Genomic DNA, 21,336 nt, shown 5'->3' on the forward strand with positions numbered 1-21,336 from the left:
TACTTTTGTTTAAGCTCCTAACATATGACCACGCCCAAGGTCAATGACTTTGGCGGCGATTGAAGGGAGATAAAACGTATACAAATGACATCATTGCAGTATCTTCTGAAGAATTTAAATACATGTAAATAGTAACACCGACTCGGACAGCGATATGTACACAACACCTGGACCAGATATTCCACCACCATCACACTCACGTCGTTAAGAAAACATTAAAATGGCATTGAAGTTGTTAGAGGGGGTCGTAACTGATATGAGGAGACTTTGCTTTTACAAATTACAGTATTAATGTAAAGGTAGAACATCTTATATGTATCTTACTAAAACCAGAATGATAATTAAGTTCGAAATTCGTGGTAGGTTCAGACACACTAAATAGACCTAATGTAGACATTAAGAAATAAAATGTACCACCTTTTATAGCCTTTGTGCCCTCCGATGTCTTTTATTGCTACCTTAGTTGTTTTAGGTTTATCGTTTGATAATAGAACATTACACCAAATGTAAATGTTCATAAAATCTTTTGGAAAGTAAAGCCCGAATAAGACTAATTATGTCTTAAATTAAGTCCTCAACTAACTTTCTCATACGTTTGGTATTCCTAAACTCAACAAAAAAAGTGTGGCTATACCACAGATCTAAATACCTGGTCATACCAGCCAGCAGAGGGGAAAATAACAAGAAAACAAACACGAAATCCATCAAATGAACTTAAAAGCTTTTATGGGTTCAAATTGTTACTTGTTATTACATTGACCTCCAAAAATGAAATAGCTCATTGCAACTGATCAGTTAAAGAAGAAAAGTGTTTGTATCGGTAACACCTTAGTTCACAAGTAAGGCACAGAGTGTTGGTGCATGTGGCATTGTATACATGATCGCCTGTACATGTTTGAAGATTATAGGAAGCACTGCTTTCCCATAGCACATGCATGTATATGTCTTTCATTGCGCAGTTTATTGGGATCTAAACCCTACCGTGTGTACACCAACACACTGACACGCGGATGCAAAACAGGAAAAAAAAACCCGCAACTGTACGTATATGTGTGGCCTTAACGCTAAAATATACATAATATATAAGTTCTTATTTGACAACAAGTTCTGGTAGTGGATTATTGGTTTTAAAAGGACAGAAAAATATGAATCATTCATAATTCGTGCCCCCCCCCCCCCCCTAATAAAACCAAACAAACTGATAAACATGCAATGTTGAGGTTTTTTGTACATGTCGCTCCAAGATAATTTTTTTCAATTTATTTAATATGAATGTGAAGTGAAGACATGGCTGTGTTTACGTTATGTAATCTGTGACATGGACCAGGGACACGATATTCATCAACACCTCCTCTCTAAGAAATCTAGACTGGCGGCATCCTAGGAAAAAATACAAGGCCAGACGTTCACAGTTACATCCCTACAGATAGCATTGACCTTCAATAAACGTATTTGTTTGACGTTTTTGTGTAATATATATATTTGTTGGTGAAATTAACTTTACATAGTTGCCTTTTTGACAAGCCCGATGGTAAAAAGTGACGTTATTTCGAGTGGCTTTTGACGAATGAAATTGGAGGAAATAGTAGAAGTCACTTAATTACCATTGTCCTATTGATCACATTTTGTGAATCTATAATCTATAAACTCATGCGGAGTAGATTTTTTTCCATCATGCACTTTCATCAGGTTCCTTCCCTTTTATACACATAGGGTAATATCTTTATAAACTAGATACCCTTTTATACACATAGAGTAATATCTTTATAAACTAAATACCCTTTTATACACATAGAGTAATATCTTTATAAACTAAACACCTAAAACGTCAGAGAGCAATATATACTTATAGACATAAAATATATATCTAAATATGTGTCGAGTTACAAATTTTCAGGTCTTTGTTGTCAGGATTATCCAATGTAAGTACAACGGAGAACAGAGAAATAGATGCTCCACCGCCGGCAGAGCATAAACGATACTCATCATTTTAACAATATTTGGTATTAAATCGTGTATCTTTATGTTTAATTAACACAAAAAATAACACAAAATAATTTATTTTGATTCTGTCGCATGCACAATCAGTACTCCATTCCATATAGGACATAAAGTGTAGTGCCACGGAATTTTTACGGGACGCAATTAATGATTTTTAATATTTTTATCTTGAAGTAAAATTAGAAGCCTTTTAAAGGTGGCAATGGTGTAAAGTAGATAACTTTTGCAAATGAAGTAAAATACTTATACGTCTGCTCCTGTTTTCTTTTGAGAAAAATACCATTTGTGAGCAGTGAAGCATCTTACAGGATATGCCAGGTTCATGTGGTGGAGGAAAGTCAGAGTACCCGGAGAAAAAAACCAGCGGCCAGTACTAAGCTGCCCCACAAGGGATTGAGATGGATAGCTTGTGGCATCTTGACCACTCGACCATAGTGGCCCTATTACTAATTAATCAAGGTGTGTATCACACAATTCATCCCGATAATCCAGGGGTTACTATCACTGACATTGTATCCACTTCAAAGGTTACTATCACTGACGCACTCTCCCGATTAGCGCCCCTCTTCCCTTCTGGAGAAGGAGTTGAAGCTATGAAATGCTCCCATCACATTAATTAAACGATGTTTGGCATCTGTGTAATGCTTATAACTTTGACAATGTATCCCATATTACTTAAAATGCATGTTAATTATTGCATGTGTATAATATAAATCAAGACGTAATAATATGTTTCAAAGGAATGAAGATATAATGTTTAAACGGCCTGGGTGTTAATCACGACGAATATGATACAGAGTATACCATCAGATATTTGATAGATTTACTACAAAGTCCATGGTGTCAAAGTTTCTGACCTAAAGCGAGTTAGGTCCCTTTGTTTCTCCCCTAGACTAGCCATCAGACCCAAACTACAAGTTGTTGCATGTCACAGAGACACAAATGATCAAGTCCAAATGTTAGTGATGATCTTAGTGGCCAGTCTATTTCTCCCCATCATATGATTATAGCAGTATATGAGGGGGAGATGATCTCTCCAGTACATTAGAGGCTGGGAGAACAGTGAGGTAATTAGTTTCAAGATTATTAAATGAAAAGCTAAAATGAAGTTGTTGGTTTTTTTTTAAATTATATTTCATTGCATCGTTTTAATGATAAACATAACATGAGATATGATAACAGGTTTATAATGACTCAGTTTGTAGGTCAACATAATAATAACAAAAATTGCTAAGCATGATGGAAGCGAGTAAAGCACTTGTTAATAAAATAAGCTATTTCAATTACTTTTCTTCTACAAATGTGTTTTCTTCTATCAAGTTCAATAAAACATATTGTAAACACATCACTCTCACCAAAAGCATAAAAACTTTAAAGATAAATTTTTAAGTTATCCTTTGAGAGAAATCGAGAGAAGTTTTCCATCAGGCCCTGATCTGGTACAGGACAATCCTATACAGTTGAAGCACATGCTGGAACCAGCCAACAGAGTAAAAAGTGCATACGTACTGCAGTCCCACACGAGGCCCTGATGAGGCACATGATAAATATATAAGTCTCTGTGACATATGTAAACAGTTGTGTAAATGTGTGTAAAAAAGTCATTATCTACTCTGATCTGGTAGCTAACTTCTACATTATATTTAGTCCTGGTTACATCTGTAGGCTCTGATAATGTCCTTGATTGGAGCTCTGCACACTGGACATTTCGATCCTCGACTCATTAAGTTCTGCCCACAAGTGAAGCACACACACATATGTCCACACTGGTAGAGAACAGAGTCAGAGAAATTGTCGAGACAGATGAGACAGTGGGTGTCACTCACAGGTTTGGACTTAGCTGCCACAGGCAAGGCTGTGTTTCCGTCAGCTCCTGTGATGGAAAAGTAGTCAAGAATAATCAAGGGGAAATAACTCTAAAACTCATCAAATATTTAAGTGTCAAAATTATTTAATTCTCTGGATATTTAAAAACATTTTCTCTCTCTTAAAGTTACAATTGATCAATTGAAAAAGAAAATGTGTATGGTGCATAGATCAAATCTATTTTATATCATGAAATTTTAATATTTTTTACACATCTGCTTTGTATACGTAAATGATTAACTTACGTTTTACATCATTCATCGCTGCAGCAACTTCCTGTCTGATTGACCTTTGAATATCCATCTGAAGGTCAAAGCTCAGCTTCATCATGTTTTTCATCTCCATAAGCTGTGCCTTCAAACTCTGAATCTCTCTGCTCATATAGCGACTTGACTGTGAAAGTTAAAAATACAAAACATGAAATAAATCCTAAAATTACAAGTGATAACTGCATGCGAGAAATCACAAAGCTTTTTCATCATTAGGATTTTTCTTCTCTCTAAATCCTTTTTAGGTATATTCTAAATTTTAAACAAATTCGAATTAACAAAATCAGATTATATCTTTATATTTTTTTTATCAGTAAATGAAGGAAAAACATTGGTATGACTAAAAGATAAAGAGGATGTCTTCAAGAATAGAGCCTAAAAAAAGTCTGTTTACCTGTGTATAAGGAACTGCGTGAGCGCTGACACTCGTTACAGAGATGTTGTCCCAGTTATCTGCTGGAGCGTTAACATGAATACCCAGATTTGAGAAGTCATTCCTCTCAATGGGCTGCGATGGAGTGATATTCTGTACAAATTCCTGGACTCTCGATCCATCAAATCCACTGCTAGCTAGTCGTTCCTTTAGACAAAACAATAATTGATTATAGACTTTAATACAAGGTAACTCAATTTCAAAGTTCAATTTAATTCCCTAGATCAATGGTTATCTTTCAATTTTATACTATACAGGGAATATATATCACCAAACTGATTATCAGTCTTAGATTTAAAACTAGCTAAATTGTTTCAATTTTCAATGTTTAAAATTCTTACCTGCATGCTGATTTCCAGACGGGTTCTGAAGTCGCCCTCTAGAGTAGAGGAGACAATACGACTATGGACGAGTTCACTGATCTCCTGGACCATATTCTCCCGGTGTCTGTCCTCCCAGTCAAAACCCATGATTCTGTCATAAATCCTGTCAACAAACAAGGTCAACACATCAAATTATAAACAAACATCTGACCTACATGTATATGTATGCAAAGGGTACAGATATACATTTCTCTCATACCTACATGTGTAATACTGGCTGGTTCAGGGCAATACACTCATGTTGCCTAAAGCTGTATTGCATGGCTACCAATGCAATAAAGCCTTGTGACGTCACAGTGTCAACAAAATTACTGTTTTCTCGGTGCAATTTTAACAATTTTTTTCAGAAAGCAGAATGGATTTACTTTAAAAGATACAAACAAAGGGATTTGCATTGAAAATATCACGTAATTTTCATGTATGGAAAATTGACTTGATGATGCGTTCTTCTCGAATTTATTTCAAAATGGCGGAAAATCATAGTGGTAAAATTCCAATAAAACATTCAGGCACAAGAGAAAAAACTCTTTCATATGTGGATATAATGGATAGGGATATTCTTTCCTCCGGATCACAAAATATTACACAAATCCTCGGCAAGCCTTGGGTTTTACAACATTTTGTGACCCTCAGGCCTTCAAATCCACATATGAAAGAGTCTTATATTACGTAATTACATATATGATTTCTGGTTAATGTCATAATCAAAAAGGAAATCAAATCAATAAGTTGAAAAGAAAATCTATCATAGTGAAAACATACAATATTATTAGATAGAAGGCCATATATTACAATTGTAACAGTTTGAGCTTTACGGTTATAAAATATTCATTTTTTTCTGAAATATTTATATCAATTTACATTTGGATAGATTTATTTTGCTGATGACTTACTGTGGTATAGGACTTCTCACTTCTGGATCTTGAGGAATGAAGTCTGTCTCTGAGTTACCAGAAGGTGTAGCACTTACTGTAAATGATAATGACGCAATGTTATCTTATACCATATACATTGTACTCTTCAATATTTCAAATTTCAAAAAAATAGCTTGAATTCCATTTTTAAGAACTTACTTACAGTATAGTTCCCTTCGTAAACAGAAATGTAAATACTTTAAACTAATAGATAAAAATTTCTAACATTACAGTTCTAATTGAAATGTAGGAAACACTGATCATATGACTGGATGACAACATAAACTATAAAGGATAAAATCACAGGAAGATGCTGACTGTGTGTAGCTGAGCTGTTGTTTGAGCTGATAGTGTTGCTTCGACTTCTTTCTGTTGTGGTGGGTGCAGTAACAAATGGAGAAGCCTCAGGAACCACAGGTGGCACCACGGGAGGAACAGCAGGTGATTGTAGGATCCCTTCGCTTCGAGGAGGTGTTGTTGTGGGGATGGGAGAGGAGGATGCCTGTCTAGAGGAGGAAGGACGCGGGGTCGGGTTTCTTGTCACTCTTGTAATACTGCCTCTTATGATGTTCTCCAGATGTCTTCGGAAGTTTGTTCCAACTGAGTTGGATACACGCTGTTGTTCCACCAGTCCCTGAATTTCCACCACAATCGTCTCCGGTCGATGCTCCTCCACAGCATCCTCATTTACTGGTACATTTTCTTTCCCGTGACTTGCTGCTTGTTCCTGAGCTGTCAGTTTCTTGGAGAAGAACTGATTGATCATCTCTTTGTGGCCTTGGCTCGTCACAGGTTTGGCTCCATGTTGAAGGTTCCTTATTTCATAAAGTCGCTCACTGAAAGCAGATCAGTTTTGTTTGGTTGATCAAAATTAATGTTCTATGATATAATAGCTACTGTTGTAGCGGAAAAGATATCATCTAAAGACAGAAGGTGATATCTTTTCCGCTACAACAGTAGCTAATGATATAACAGCTACATGTGTATGTTGGTCATCTAAGTAAGGGATGACCTCCTATGTAGGCAAATTAACAGTATAACATATAAGTATGTTTGTGTTGTCTGTTTTTCTGCCCATTTTATACATGTAGTGCCTGTTTGGAATAATAAAATCTGGCATTATTTTTAGCATTGTTGAGTTGGTGAGTACAATGGTTTTCTAGCTTCTTTTAGTAAACAATACATGACAATGATTAATTTTTCATATAAATGCAAGTATACATATTTTTTAGTTTAATTTTTAAATACAGTGTAACTGTAAGCTTTAATTTGAAAGAAAAAAATCTGTTTGCCTAACATATTCATGTCCAAGTCGATAACTCACCATTGTGATTTCTGCAGAAATCGCTGCATCGTGTCATCGCCAGAACTGGTGCCAGCGGTCAGTTCGTCGGCTCTACTTGCACTTGCCATATTATCTAATGACTGCAGCACCTCTGTCTGTGGTATTTCAGAAGTGTCAACTTCAAAATCAGGCGAACAATATCCACCTTCTGCCATGGCGTTAACTTTTATACCTCCACCCCAAAATCATACGGTCATAAGCTTAATATAGCAATGACAGGTGTGTTAACATTAAATTTCACTGTGTGGTGATTCATAGATACGGTCTACAAACATAAACAATCCGGTTCAGGGAACACCGGCCTATTCCGCGAATTATTACGACACTTCTTAAAATAGATGTGGATAAGTCTAAAGGAGTTCCGTAAACTGAGATGTATAAGTCTGGAAAGACTCCAAATATAAAAGTTTCGTGGTCTTTTCTGCGCTTATATAAAGGTCATTAGATAAGCGTCTATGTAATGAAGTTTGTAGTTTTCGCGGGAACATTTAAGAAGAAATGTCGTCTTCTCTAACTGATTTATTTGCACAGATTATTGATTCGGAACGAAGAGCCCATGAAAGAAAGACATATTTACAAGAAGGTACTTTTAACAGAAACGTATGTTTTTAGCTAATGCATAGAGAAAATAATGTAACCAAAGTATTATCCGTAGTAGTGCTATTATGTCATGTACAATATGTAGGCATGTAGACAGTATAAAATCTTGCGAATTCAAACACCACCTTTAGATTTTATTTCCTGTTTTGTGATTTGCAAGCTTGCAAAACTCTTTGTCAAAATTCACCACCACAATGAATCTTTCTATAAAAAGGGAGAGTCTCGGACTTAGTTTCACACCGATCATGAATAATTGCCTCAAATCTTTCTTTTTTTATTGTTTTACTGACATATGTTTGTATCGATTTAGCCATTTTCCGGTGTTCATGCAAGTGACATGCCGTTTTTACTACTGTCTGTCTAAATAATTTGGACATCATCGACTGATTTACCACACCACAGATAATTGATAAATACATTCATATCAAGTGCAAAACATCCAAAAAAGGATATAAACTATTTCCAAGCATTCGCTTTTCATTTTACTTGCTACCGAAATAGGAGTTATGTTCAATTAATGAGTTGTTCTTGTGAATGTAATGTTTTAAGATGTCGACGTAGCATTACTACTACTAATAATATAAACTAATATTGTTCACCAGGGTCAGATTTATTAAATTTCTTAAATTCTTTTAAAAAGAACAGGTAATGCTGGCAAAGTGTAATTAAATGTTTTGATCCATTTTCATCTTTTTTTTCTATTGACTAAACTTCACATCGTTTAAACTCGTTACTTGCATACATGTGTGTGTGTGTACTAAAGACTAAGTTTGATACATATATCTACATGTACATGCTTTACGTAATTATGTCATAGTTACACATACACTTTAAAATTGTAATTTTGAATGTTCCTCATTTTCTTGATTTTTTAGGGGTTGTCGAAAAAACGATTTTTCCGAAAGGAAATGGGGGCTTGTTTTGTGTTAAAAATTAATCATTAAGAAATTCCAACCCAGTTGTCAAAATAAACTGTGTTGCAAATTACTGAATTATTTTCATAAATTTACTGGACTAACTGTTATCCACTTTTGAAACATTACGTCGCGCTAGCCAAGTTATGTCAGGGCTTGACATGTTTGGCTGATATAAAAAAAATGTATCTATTCTACTGGCCCAAATTGGAAATTGGAAGTACAAATAGTCGAAATTTCTTTAATTATTTTCACAATTATTCATTTTTCACCCCTAAAAATAAAGCACAACACTTGAAACAGTTTTGTTAGTTTATTACGTTAAATATGCTCCACCGCTGACGAATGATATTTTTTCTCTTGGAAATAGTGCCATGGATTTTTTTCGGGATGCAATTAATAATTTTTAATATTTCTACATTGAAGAAAAATGGGAAGCTTAAACTGTTCAACGGTAGTAATGGTGTAAAGTACCGTAAGTACGTAACTTTTGTAACTTAAGAAAAATACTTAGTCGTCTGTTCCTGATTTTGATAGATTGCGCATCCAACAACAGCAAAATAAATAATCTGATATAATTTTTTTGTTAATATTAGACATATATATTTAAGGATTAAAGAATCTTTCTGATGGTTCTATCGAAGGTTCAATATTTGGAATGGACCGCGAAGATTTTAATTAGATGATTTTCAAGACGCTTGTCATAATGGGCTTATATCGTCTTAATGACGGCACTTTGTATAGATGTGTAGGATGATTTTGAAAGGAAATTTATTGCTCTTTCCAACGGTAGTAACTGTTTTTATGACGATGTACTAGAAATATGTTTTTATTTCCGCTAAAAGTAGTCGGGTTAAAAATTTAGAGTATATGAGTTTCCACCCTTCTTGTATATAGTACCATGTAGAGTAATGTTGTATGATTTTTATCTTTTTTTTCCATCTAGACCTCTAAAACGTCTAAAAATGGTCTTAGGGCACTCTGGTGGGTCCATGATTATATAACCTGTAACTAATTCTCAGATTATGAGTATCGTTGCTCGGGCGGCAGTGGAGCATCTTTAACCTTTTAATTCGTTATTCAAGTAATCCTTCTCTGCTCATCGCAAAGTACTCATAGTACCATAGTCTTTGTTTTGTTAATATTTTTAAAGAAATGACATTTAATTTATATTTTAGACCTATTTCTGGAATTCATTGAAAATCTTAATTAGATATTGTCATTAGATGACTTAGAAGTTAGAACTTTACATTCGCCAAAACTAAAGTCAAATACGTGTTGAATGATTCCTTGTATCGATAGTTTACAAGTTGATATCACATACATATGATACTGTTACAATTAATACTTGGAGCTTAAGGGAATTTCTTAATATCATTCACTTACTTCCTTGGATGGTTTATTGAACTAGCTGCGATGACGTATCTCTGAACGACAGACGGAAACTTTCTTATAGATGGTTGCACCAGCATGCCAGTTTGCAAACAACCTTACAAAAACCTTCCACAATCGTAGTTATCGACGGAGTCACTTCTGCAAAAGGATTCCAAATGACGTGATGATGATTGGGATGACATTTGGTTTTGATATTTATGTATAGTTGACAACGGTACATTTTTGGTAACGTCTACAACAATCAAGCATACTAAACGTATAATACATAGGTATATATAAAACAAAGTTATGTTATAAGTTATTCTTTTTGACAGTTAGAAATAAAGTGCGACAAAAAGAAGCGGATATCCTTCAATTAAAACAAGAAAAAGAAGTGCTGCGGAAGGAGCTGGAAGTTAAGGTGCGTCAGTGAAACTTGCAGTACGGTGGGTAAACTTGCCAATTAGTCATTTTTATAACAAATAACAACGATACATTAGATCATCTTTCAAAAACACCACGTTTCTTATTTGATCCCTCACGTTTTCGCCCAGACGAATATTTTTAATTCATTTTGGAATTTACTAAATGAGGCAACCCCAAGCTATTACAGCTTCTGCATTTGTTCAACCACCCCCATTTGTGCCAAGGTATATCTGTATATAACCCCCACCCTAAATAAGAAGAGGAAGAAGAAAAATGTGTTTAAGTCCCGACAGTTATTGAAGTGTTTTTATTTTTTTTATAATAATACCTTTTTACGATCCGTTTTGCAGATAGCAGAGTTAAACAAAGTAGATGTCAACCTCATACTGGTAAATAATAGGAAGGAGATTCTCACAAACCAGAAATCACAGCTCCAAAAGGAAAGACAGGACTTTGAAGACCAGCTGGTAAACCCATTGTGAACTTCGCGAAAAGTCTTCTTTTGACTGAATCAACTTAGCGAAGTGTTTTGAAAAATACACAATAGCATGTTTTAGTAAACTGGTAATCAAGTAACATATATATGTATTAAAAAATAGTTATCCAAATGGATACAATTTTAAAATTAAACTATAAAAGAAAGAATTGCATATTTGCATTAAGTAAATTAACTGAACCATTTAATGCAAATCCCATAGGAGAACTTGGAAGAGGAGCTGTTTCATGTAAATGAGAGATTTTGTTCTGATGTGGAGACGTTTGTTACCGAGTATGGACTGTTGGGTAATGGAGCGGATATACGAAGAGATGAAGCCCTTCGTCAGATAGAGGGATTATCGGCAGAGAAAAATCAACTTCACCAAGGTCTGTAGAAATCCCACTGAATTATTACTAGTTAATATATTTTGTACTATCCGCAGCGAAGATATCTTTTCTTTATATCACATTCAATAAAAACATTTTATAAATATCAAAAGTCGAGTTGTTTTGAGTTTTTCTTGAATTTCAACGATTTGAAATAATCAAAGTATAGCATTATATCATATACATTATCTAGCTTTTTGTTACTAACGTTGACATCACTATTTTGTTTTTTCTTATTTTCGCCAAGTAAAAGTGCAATACATTGTATATACAAAATCGATATGAATAAAGAATGAAACTTGAGAACGTGGTGCCTTTAAATATTGAAGTTATCGTTATATAGTTTATTTCTTAGATTCCACTAATAATAATAACGATAAAACTGTAAAAACATAGAAGCTATTTAAAGTATCACGGATATGCATTTCGTTGTTGTCATCTCTAATTCATAATTAGCATCAGATTTTTGAATTCGATTTGATACAGAAATCCGAGACTATGAAGAGCGTATGGAGTCTCTAAGGATTCTAAGGGACAAAGAAACAGACTTGATGGACTTACTTCAAATCACCAAAGCAAAGAATTCAGGTTTAATATTGGTTTTTATCATGTTTGGTAAAGAAATGAACAATCACGTAGACAATAGTGTTAATATGAATATTCCGTTTTGATAAAATTTGAATTTATAATAATTGAAACTAGAATAATAATCTAACGTGAACACTTGATCTTACATTTTTTTTACAAATGTACCGGTACGTGTAAGGTTCAGTACGCAATGATTCATTTTTCAGAACTCTGTGAAAAAGTTGCTGAAGAAAAAAGAAAGTTGCTGCAACAAGAAGAGGAAAAACAAAGTATTCAGCTACTGCCAACAACAGACGCAGACTTTATCAGGCGAGAACTAATAATGTCACGTTAATGATAATAGAGGTCATTCTTTGTTTCTTAATGAATAATAGTGTGGTGGAAACTTTGATATTTCGCAAGAGTGCGAAACACGAGTGAAAAATATCAAAGTTTCCACCTCATGGGATGAAATATAACTGTTATTTATCAAGAAACAAGGAATAATCTACAATATAGAGTGAAAATATCAAAACTTGAAAAGTGATATTTTCACTCAGGTGAAATATACCACATTTGCTTCACCATAAAACCATATATGTCCCTCTGAACTATGTACATGTAATTAACTGTTTTAGTAAATATACGGTGTTTTGTGACATGAAAAGTTTGTAACATTTCACTACAGGCTTCAAACCGAGCTAGACTCCGTGAAGGAGGAGGATCTAGAGGCAAAGTGTCACCACCTCCAGCAGCAGGTCCAGTCTCTTCAACAACAGCTGTGGCAGAGGAAGGTGAAGGATAAACATAAATACCAGTCATCTGTAAAACACCACCAAACACAGACATCTCGACAAACAGCCTCTAACCTGGTATGGTGCATGAAATGTTTTGTAATGATCCCTGATCAGAAGTAGTTACGGATACTCTCTTACTTTATTACATGACAGCAAAAGGATTTGTTTACTTATTTTCGTTTCAAAGTTTCACATTATTCCTTTCATATTCAGGTTTAGTATAGACCCCTATTCACATCATTACTTAGGGGATCTGAAACACCCTATTGGTGGTCACTTTCTGGTGGGTCGGTTCAAACGCATATATGCATTATACAATGCAGTAATTCCAACCGTGTGGACAAAAATATTGACAAATTTTCGATTTGATCTGCCCCTTTATCAAGACACACAAAACGAACACGATTACATAATATGATGCGAAAACTAAAATTGTCCTGTATTACTGCATCATATTATGTAATTGTGTTCGTTTTGTGTGTCTCGATAAAGGGGCAGAACGCTTCTGTTGGAATTACATCTTTGTCCGATATTTACCATTTGACGTAATTCGTATTCTACAGATTTGATGGGATCCCGTGTCATCTGGAAAATCATCTTGATGAAATTACTTCTTTGACCCTTATTATACAATACAGCTTCATTTGTTTCATGTTGTTTTCCATGGGCGAAATGACTATATACACGACGTTAATTTGCAAGCTTGGCACACCATGTATTCTATCCCTGACAATAATCCCTAAGAATTTAATTCGACAGTTTGAAAGGTACCCAGAACGCGACCCCTATTTGAATATTGTTCTCTTTTAATAGGATGAGAAAAAGACAATTATATTAATATATTTCGAAAATTGAGTTCTTTGTGAATTTGTTAGAATGAAGACTTGAAGGTATCAACAAGTAATCGTATGTGTGTATCCAGCTTCACCGCGACTACAGGCGCTAATCAGACACAGGTAACATATCTATATTATACAAACATCACCGTGACTACAGGTGCTAATCAGACACAGGTAACATATCTATATTATACAAACTTCACCGTGACTACAGGCGCTAATCAGACACAGGTAACATATCTATATTATACAAACTTCACCGCGACTACAGGCGCTAATCAGACACAGGTAACATATCTATATTATACAAACTTCATCGCGACTACGGGCGCTAATCAGACACAGGTAACATATCTATATTATACAAACTTCACCATGACTACAGGTGCTGATCAGACACAGGTAACAGATCTACATATGTATGTTATACAAACTTCACCATGACTACAGGTGCTAATTAGACACAGGTAACATATCTATTTTATGCAAACTTCACCATGACTACAGATGCTAATCAGACACAGGTAACATATCTATATTATACAAACTTCATCGTGACTACAGGCGCTAATCAGACACAGGTAACATATCTATATTATACAAACTTCACCGCGACTACAGGCGCTAATCAGACACAGGTAACATATCTATATTATACAAACTTCACCGCGACTACAGGCGCTAATCAAACACAGGAAACATATCTCTATATTATACAAACTTCACCGCGACTACAGGCGCTAATCAAACACAGGTAACATATCTATATTATACAAACTTCACCGCGACTACAGGCGCTAATCAGATTCAGATTCTTTTATTTCCTTGTTTTTTACAACATCGGAGAGTTGACATAAACATATACAATATAACAATGCAGACAGTGCTGGACAAACTACATTTTTCATAGCAAAACAGATACATTGTATGATTAATTATGTATATATACCATTTCATAAAACATAAGATCAATGATTTATAATGCACATTTCAAAACTTTGGAATATTAATTAACTTAAATTAGAAATTAAATCAGACACAGGTAAGATATCTATATTATACAAACATCAGAGTTTTCTTTCATTTCATGTAAAATAAATACACCAACTTATTATTTGACAAATTGCGAAAACATGATCTCGAGTTTTCAAGCGCAACATTTTCATGGCGTTATGATGATATTATTTACAGGTAAAACGCTTATTGCACTTGCAATAAAATTTTTGAACGATGAAAATAAATGGCATGGAAAAATAGTATACAGTGACTACATATTAGGTATTATTCCAGTAAAGATAGGGTGTTACCCCGAAATAATTGCAACAGAATTTTTTCTTTGTTTTTCATACACATCTGACTTTGTAATAAAAAAATTGTGAAAGTGTTTTTCTTGACCCCCAAAAAATTAGAAAAATAGGGATATTTGCATAATTTGCCAACTTTGAAGCCAAATATAAACTTACATGGTTATCATGAGATACTAGAAAATTAATGTATGACAAGAACGTTATAAGGACAGCTCAGATTGCCAAAAACATAAGTTGAAATCAACACAGGGAAAAAGTATGACAGCATGAAAATTGCATAATTATGTCCTTGCAACAGCCAAATATGCTTTTGTTGGATTGTTAAGATAAAAAAATTGTTATTATCAACAATACCATTGATACTCTTTTTGGTGGAATCTTTTTAAATAAAACTTGTTGATTAAAGGCTTTAAAAGTGAAACATTTTACTTTCACTACCGGAGAAAATATGGTTGCTCACAGTTGGTCTTTTGGCCTTTTCCAAGGACATTTTGAAGTCCAAATTGAATATATATATATAATATGTCTTTTTCATTCAAGAATTTTTCAGTAAGTACCGTCTCAAGTGTTTAGATAGTTATTAATTCAGATTCTATGTAGGCTATACTCACCTAAAAGAGACTACTATATCAAGATGTCCCCAAATATAAAAGACGTGAGGTCGATCAGATCCTCATTTAGTGCCAATTTGACTAAACTTCTCTAATTGGCTAAGTCCTTAAGTTGAAATGTCAAAAATGTGAATATCTATTTTGTGACTAATCAGATTGCAAAATCCTTTGGCAGATATTACCACCATAATGGAGCGCTCTTTATAAAGTGCAAATATTTGCATAGGTCAGTTTTTCATTTTTCCATAATGGAACTGGATGGGGGTTATATAATTTTCAATGAGATAAAGGAATAAAATAAAAGTTCAAGTTCAATTTTATAGCTGAAAATCATCACAGTTCTGATTTATTTACTGGCAAAATTTTATGACAAACGAATAAAGCATATTCGAAAAATTAAGATTTTTGTGTTGCAGATTTATGGACTTGGACATATTTTTGTATTAAGCCAAATTAACGTGATAGGGAGTTTTTACTAATAAATAAGATGTGTATATTTATACCGTTTTTACAACAAATGATAAAAATAACAAGTACAAAATATACAAAAAAGGTTATAACATATTTTGAAGCAATTGCTTTTTTATTTTCCGAAATATTAACTACCAAAATGGGTGTTTTGCCAAAAATCTAAGTATAAAAACACTTCAAATTGTCACGATCAGTCAACTTGACATGTTAATATTTAGGTTCCTCTAGCTAATGTATTATCGATCATGCATTAATATCAAAGAAAATGTAATTCTTTAAGGCATAAAACATAATCTGATATAGTTCAGGGTAAGATTTTATAAATGTTTGCATCTAAAAAGAACAAAAACGGTAATGCTAGCTAAATTCAAAAGGTTTTGAGCTGTTTTCATCCTTCTTTATTTCTTGGATTGACTGAAATTATTAAATCAATTCAACTTATTTGTACTAAACCTAAAGTTTGTCTTACTATATACCCGATTTCATATTTCAAGTATTGCAAAAATAGCAGATATTTACTTTAAAAGTGGTCAAAAGTGTAATTTCTATATATTTTCTTATTTTTCGGGTGTTGAAAAAATGACTTTCCGAACATATGATTTTTGGCGACTTTTTTCATGGTAAAATACTAAGATCCTCCAACCCAAAAAGCAGAAAACAAATTCTGTTGCAATTATTTGGAGGTTAGGCCTCTATTTTTCGTATTTTTACTGGACTATATCTAACTAGTGTATCAATGTTTTGCGGGTAGGCATGATATTTACGTGTGTTGTTGTTTCGTGTTAAGCTCTTACTAAAGTTGCTACACCGCCGATAAATAGTATTTCAAAAGTTCTTGTTTTATTTCACAAGCATTTATAAAAAAATATGTTTATTAATTGCATCTCGAAATAAATTCATGGTAATATATGCCTATTTGAAATGAGGTACTATTACGCAAAACAACAATAGCAAAACAAATTATTTTATATGCATTTTGTGTTAATTGGACAAACATATACACGATTAAACATAAATTGTTGTCAAAATGAAAATGATTTTATGTTTTGTCGGCGGTAAAGCATCTTTAACATTCCATCAACTGTATCATTTTGTGTTTTTTTTCCAGAATGAAGCAGTAGACGAACTGAAAGTAGACAACTTAGAAGATATATTTGATGACGACCTTAATCTGAACCTTCCACAGCAGAATGACACTAAACCGGTGAAAAAGCAACACATTTTTAGAAAAGGTTCGTTAGAGATCTCTTCAATTTAGTGGTATAAAACGTTATGAAAACAACTCGAAATAGAGTGCGATTATCATTTCTCTTTCAGTGTGTCATTTTTTTCATAATTTGAGTAGCTTGAAAGAGATATTCATTGATATTTTCCAGGACATTCCTGAAGATGACGATAGCAATGAATGACCGATAACCACACAAGGAATAAGCTAAAAGTACTATATCAACATGTATATGTGTAATATTTGTATTTATTGCAAATGGAGTAATCGAATCTTGTTTCATATTGAAAATACTACACATATAAAATTCAGTCAACAAGAATTGTTGTGTCCAAGGGCACTTAGAATTAAATATATTTACTTACTGATGAGAGTTTAATTTTGTTAATCATTATTAAAGATGCTCCACCGCCGACAGAGCATAAATCATATTCATCACTTTAACAATAATTGGTGTTTAATCATGTATATATGTGTCTAATTAACTCAAAAAATAATATATATTTTTTTGCATTTGGTGCATGCACAATCCGTACTTCATTCCATATAGAATATAGTGCAACGGAATTTTTTTTCCGGGATACAATTAATTATTTTTTGTAATTTTAACTTTAAAGTAAAATTTGAAGCTCAAACTTTCCAATGGTGGTAATGGTGTAAAGTAAGTAACTTGTGTAACTGAAGAAAATACTTAATCGTCTGCTGCTGTTTTTTATAGTGAAAAAATACCATTTGTCAGCGTGGAGCATCTTTAAGTAAAACGCTTGAAAATAACCCATTCTGACCCTTCCTTCCCTTCGGTTTACTCTGTTGGAACTCCAAGTAAATATGTTAGATCAGAACGCAAACAGGATAATAAGTGCCTGCATGATGTCAAGACTGAAACAGGCAAGTGGACCAGTCTCACTTTAGTTTTAATAAAATTATTAGATTGTTTTTCTATCAAAAACTAGACATGACAAGCACAACTGTACACGAGTTTTAGTTCTGTTCATTATAATAACTGGAGGTTAAAATTTCAAAGTTATATATTAAATATAAATTCAGCGGAAGATCTACAGTATTTCAAGATAATTCTTTAATGTATTAGAGAAATTTTTGATTAAAATACAGATCTTCACGTTCTTAACATAGTGAAGATCTGTAATTTAATAAGATTTTTAAAGCTGATATTAAGAGAAAATGAAGAAAAATTAAAAACAAAATTGTTTGAAAGCAGTATTATTTATTAACATTATAAAAATATCTGGAATAATTAAAATGCAACTGCAAACATAAAATATATATAATATATAACTTGCAACTGCTAGAAATAATATACAATCAAACTTCATTATCCAGAACTAGTCAGGGACATACGTCTCTGTCACTGTCAGTAAGTCCGTATAAATATATGTATATTTTGTGTATTTCCACATATTTTATTATTTCTATATCATTTACTGTAGACCAACACTGTTTTCAAGGCTACGAAATTTCGCAATATCTTAATCAGTTTGAAGATTGAATTCCGCGGATTCCAAAACCGATCTATACTGATATATATAATGAAAGGTGGTTCAAGTCAATGTAATAATAAGTTGCGGAGATAAACATTTGCAAATTCATCTGTAATAACAGTGTTTATGGCCAAAATCGCTGAAGAAAATCCCACACGAAAGAAAGATGGTTTACAGCAGTCTTCTTGGCTCTAATTTCTTGAAATGAATTTTTATATCTAGCGGATGCATTGTGACCCCATTTCAAGAAATTATTAATTGCCGGTATCCTCAGACCAAAGTCTTATGTGAATATTTTGGTAAGAATAATGAGAATATGGTTGCTCAAGTTTTTAATGCAATGTGTGTGAATAAACTCTAATTTCACAGACACAGATACTTGGCAGAATTTAGACAACGTACATTTATCAAAAGAAAAACGAAAAGAAAATGGTAGTTTATATGTGGGACAAAAAAATATTGCTTTCGACTAAAATGGGAACATCATTGGCAAACAAGCTTTAATCAATTTGAATCCAAGTATATTCCAACTTTATATTTTATAGAGTTATCGTCCCATGTAGGAAGGTATTGATCGTAACATCATTAAATCGCACGGTTTAATCTTATAAAATAGGACATTATACTCGCGAAGATGTGATGTTACAATCATAGTTATACCCATAATACCCACAAGGGCAGATAACTTTGTAATATGTACCAGCAGAATATGCAACAATTATGTTATTACATTACATGTATTTAGTAAATCATTTAATTATTTAAAATTTGATAAACAAAGCTTTTGAGATTAATTAGTCTAAGAATGGATTCTGTAAAAACAAATCACACAATCTACATGTAAGCACAAGTCCGCTAAGGCTTCGTACATTATTGGGTTCATTGCTTGGCCTTATCAAGTCTTATAGTACATCATGTGACAGAATACTGACTGAATACCATGTCGCAATATAGTACATGCATTTCTAGGCATTACTGTGGCACAATATTGAACATTAATCTTTTGTTGAATTAATTGAATGACGTTATCATCACATTGTACTGCATCAAGATGTCAAATAGCGGACAGGCTGCGATATATATTGAATGGAGGAAACGAGTTGCTTTTCTGAAGTAACCAGTCAGCTAGTCCTGATAGAAACTTGACATTTGTTATGTTGTGTCCATCATGCAACTACGGTACATGTGGAAATAATGTTGCACGTTGAACTTATGCAAATGTGAGGATGATATACTGTGCTGGTACTATTGCCTTCTAGTCATGTCTCGTGATGGTACAGTGCACTCGCCTTCGGCATGAGCACTTTTCCAATCCTCGACTTACTATGAGCCAATAACGCCCTCTAATACATATAATGTAGATAATACGGGAAGTTTAATCAGATTATTTTACATTAGCTATATATAACGTTAACACAGTATTCAGTCTATACAAATCAAACAATTCATAAATTTGAAACCTATGAATAATTACAGAATGGATACAGAGCTGGTAGAAATTATATTTTTATACTTACAAATTATTTGTATATCTTAATGACAATCAGATATAGTAATAAATAATTTAAGGCATTTATATATTGATATGAAATACAAAATGTCATAAATACAGAATTATAAAACTTTATATATATATATATATATATATATATATGATTTCTTATAAAATGAACGTTATTCTCAAAAAATAATATATATCACATCAAAAAGCAAGTTCGCAAAATTCTAAAAACGTTTTAGTGTAAAATTGAGATGTTCATCGCCATATATAGTTCCTTTCCAAAGAGAAGTCATACATCAGATTATTATAGACCTTGTGCATTTATCACAATAATGTTTAGTTAAAGGGATCAGGAGACCCTGTGGTCCTGGGGCCCTGTACAGGGTTCGTAAGCTCAGGTCATTCTTCCCTATTGTCCTCTGAAAGGTCACAAACATATATACAGATAACATGCCTGGGCCGCGTAATATGGAAGTGCTAGTATAAGTTGTAAATTTATCAACCTAATTGTGAACTCTCGTTTACGGACATGCTATACCATTATTGTTAAATTGAATAGGTTCTACTCATCGGAAATAAACATCACGATGCAGACTAACTGAATGTTAAATATACACTCAGGAAGGAATTCATAGTGTCTCGATACACGTCATGTTTTAATACTGCACTCGTATTAGCATGTATTAAGTTATACATGTATGAAATCTGATATTTAAGCAATGTACTGTATCAATTTAATGTAAATGCTATAATACTAGAAAATGTCTTATTGTTTTAACCTCTTAAATGTTATCAAACGTGCAAAATTGAGCAATATACTGTGTGCATGTAACACGGAATGCTGGTTGTGAAGAAACTTTTAGTGTTTTTATTGTTGCTATGTAACCACGAAGATAAAAACAATGAAATTTTATAAACACATAAATACAATTACTTGTAAACCACAAATAGTTCTACCCACAAAATGCTTTGACAGCTCCAAATTATAGAGTAAAGCACCCATAAATATTCAATGTTATGCAGGCTAAAGGATTTTGATAAAAAAATAAAGACTAATTTACTACATGCATGCATATAAAATGAATAATATGGTATTGGTTTGTGAATGTTTACACAAGTGAAGATTGGGA

The 21,336-nt window shown here is 33.2% G+C and overlaps 2 protein-coding genes across 4 annotated transcripts; one reads left to right on the top strand and one right to left on the bottom strand.

Moving 5' to 3' along the window:
- Positions 1-3,110: 3,110 nt before the first annotated feature.
- LOC138334729 (uncharacterized) lies at positions 3,111-7,471 on the bottom strand. The gene is made up of 7 exons (XM_069283421.1): positions 7,191-7,471; positions 6,185-6,702; positions 5,846-5,921; positions 4,911-5,055; positions 4,531-4,716; positions 4,113-4,260; positions 3,111-3,874 (listed from the first exon to the last, which is right to left on the bottom strand). The coding sequence occupies exons 1-7, from the start codon at positions 7,364-7,366 to the stop codon at positions 3,645-3,647; spliced, it is 1,479 nt and encodes a 492-aa protein (XP_069139522.1). The 5' UTR covers positions 7,367-7,471; the 3' UTR covers positions 3,111-3,644.
- A 182-nt stretch (positions 7,472-7,653) lies between these two features.
- LOC138334730 (coiled-coil domain-containing protein 172-like) lies at positions 7,654-17,572 on the top strand. Of its 3 annotated transcripts, XM_069283423.1 has the most exons (10): positions 7,654-7,794; positions 10,435-10,520; positions 10,876-10,992; positions 11,224-11,389; positions 11,876-11,977; positions 12,184-12,286; positions 12,645-12,828; positions 13,629-13,709; positions 17,090-17,213; positions 17,358-17,572. In XM_069283423.1, the coding sequence occupies exons 1-10, from the start codon at positions 7,710-7,712 to the stop codon at positions 17,366-17,368; spliced, it is 1,059 nt and encodes a 352-aa protein (XP_069139524.1). In that variant the 5' UTR covers positions 7,654-7,709; the 3' UTR covers positions 17,369-17,572. The 3 variants fall into 3 exon arrangements, with proteins under 3 accessions (XP_069139524.1, XP_069139523.1, XP_069139525.1); XM_069283422.1 differs by having other exon boundaries at positions 17,090-17,572; XM_069283424.1 differs by having other exon boundaries at positions 12,645-12,750; positions 17,090-17,572.
- The last annotated feature ends 3,764 nt before the right edge of the window (positions 17,573-21,336 follow it).

The sequence above is a fragment of the Argopecten irradians genome, chromosome 11 (assembly GCF_041381155.1).
Source record: "Argopecten irradians isolate NY chromosome 11, Ai_NY, whole genome shotgun sequence".
Taxonomy (NCBI): Eukaryota; Metazoa; Mollusca; class Bivalvia; order Pectinida; family Pectinidae; genus Argopecten; species Argopecten irradians.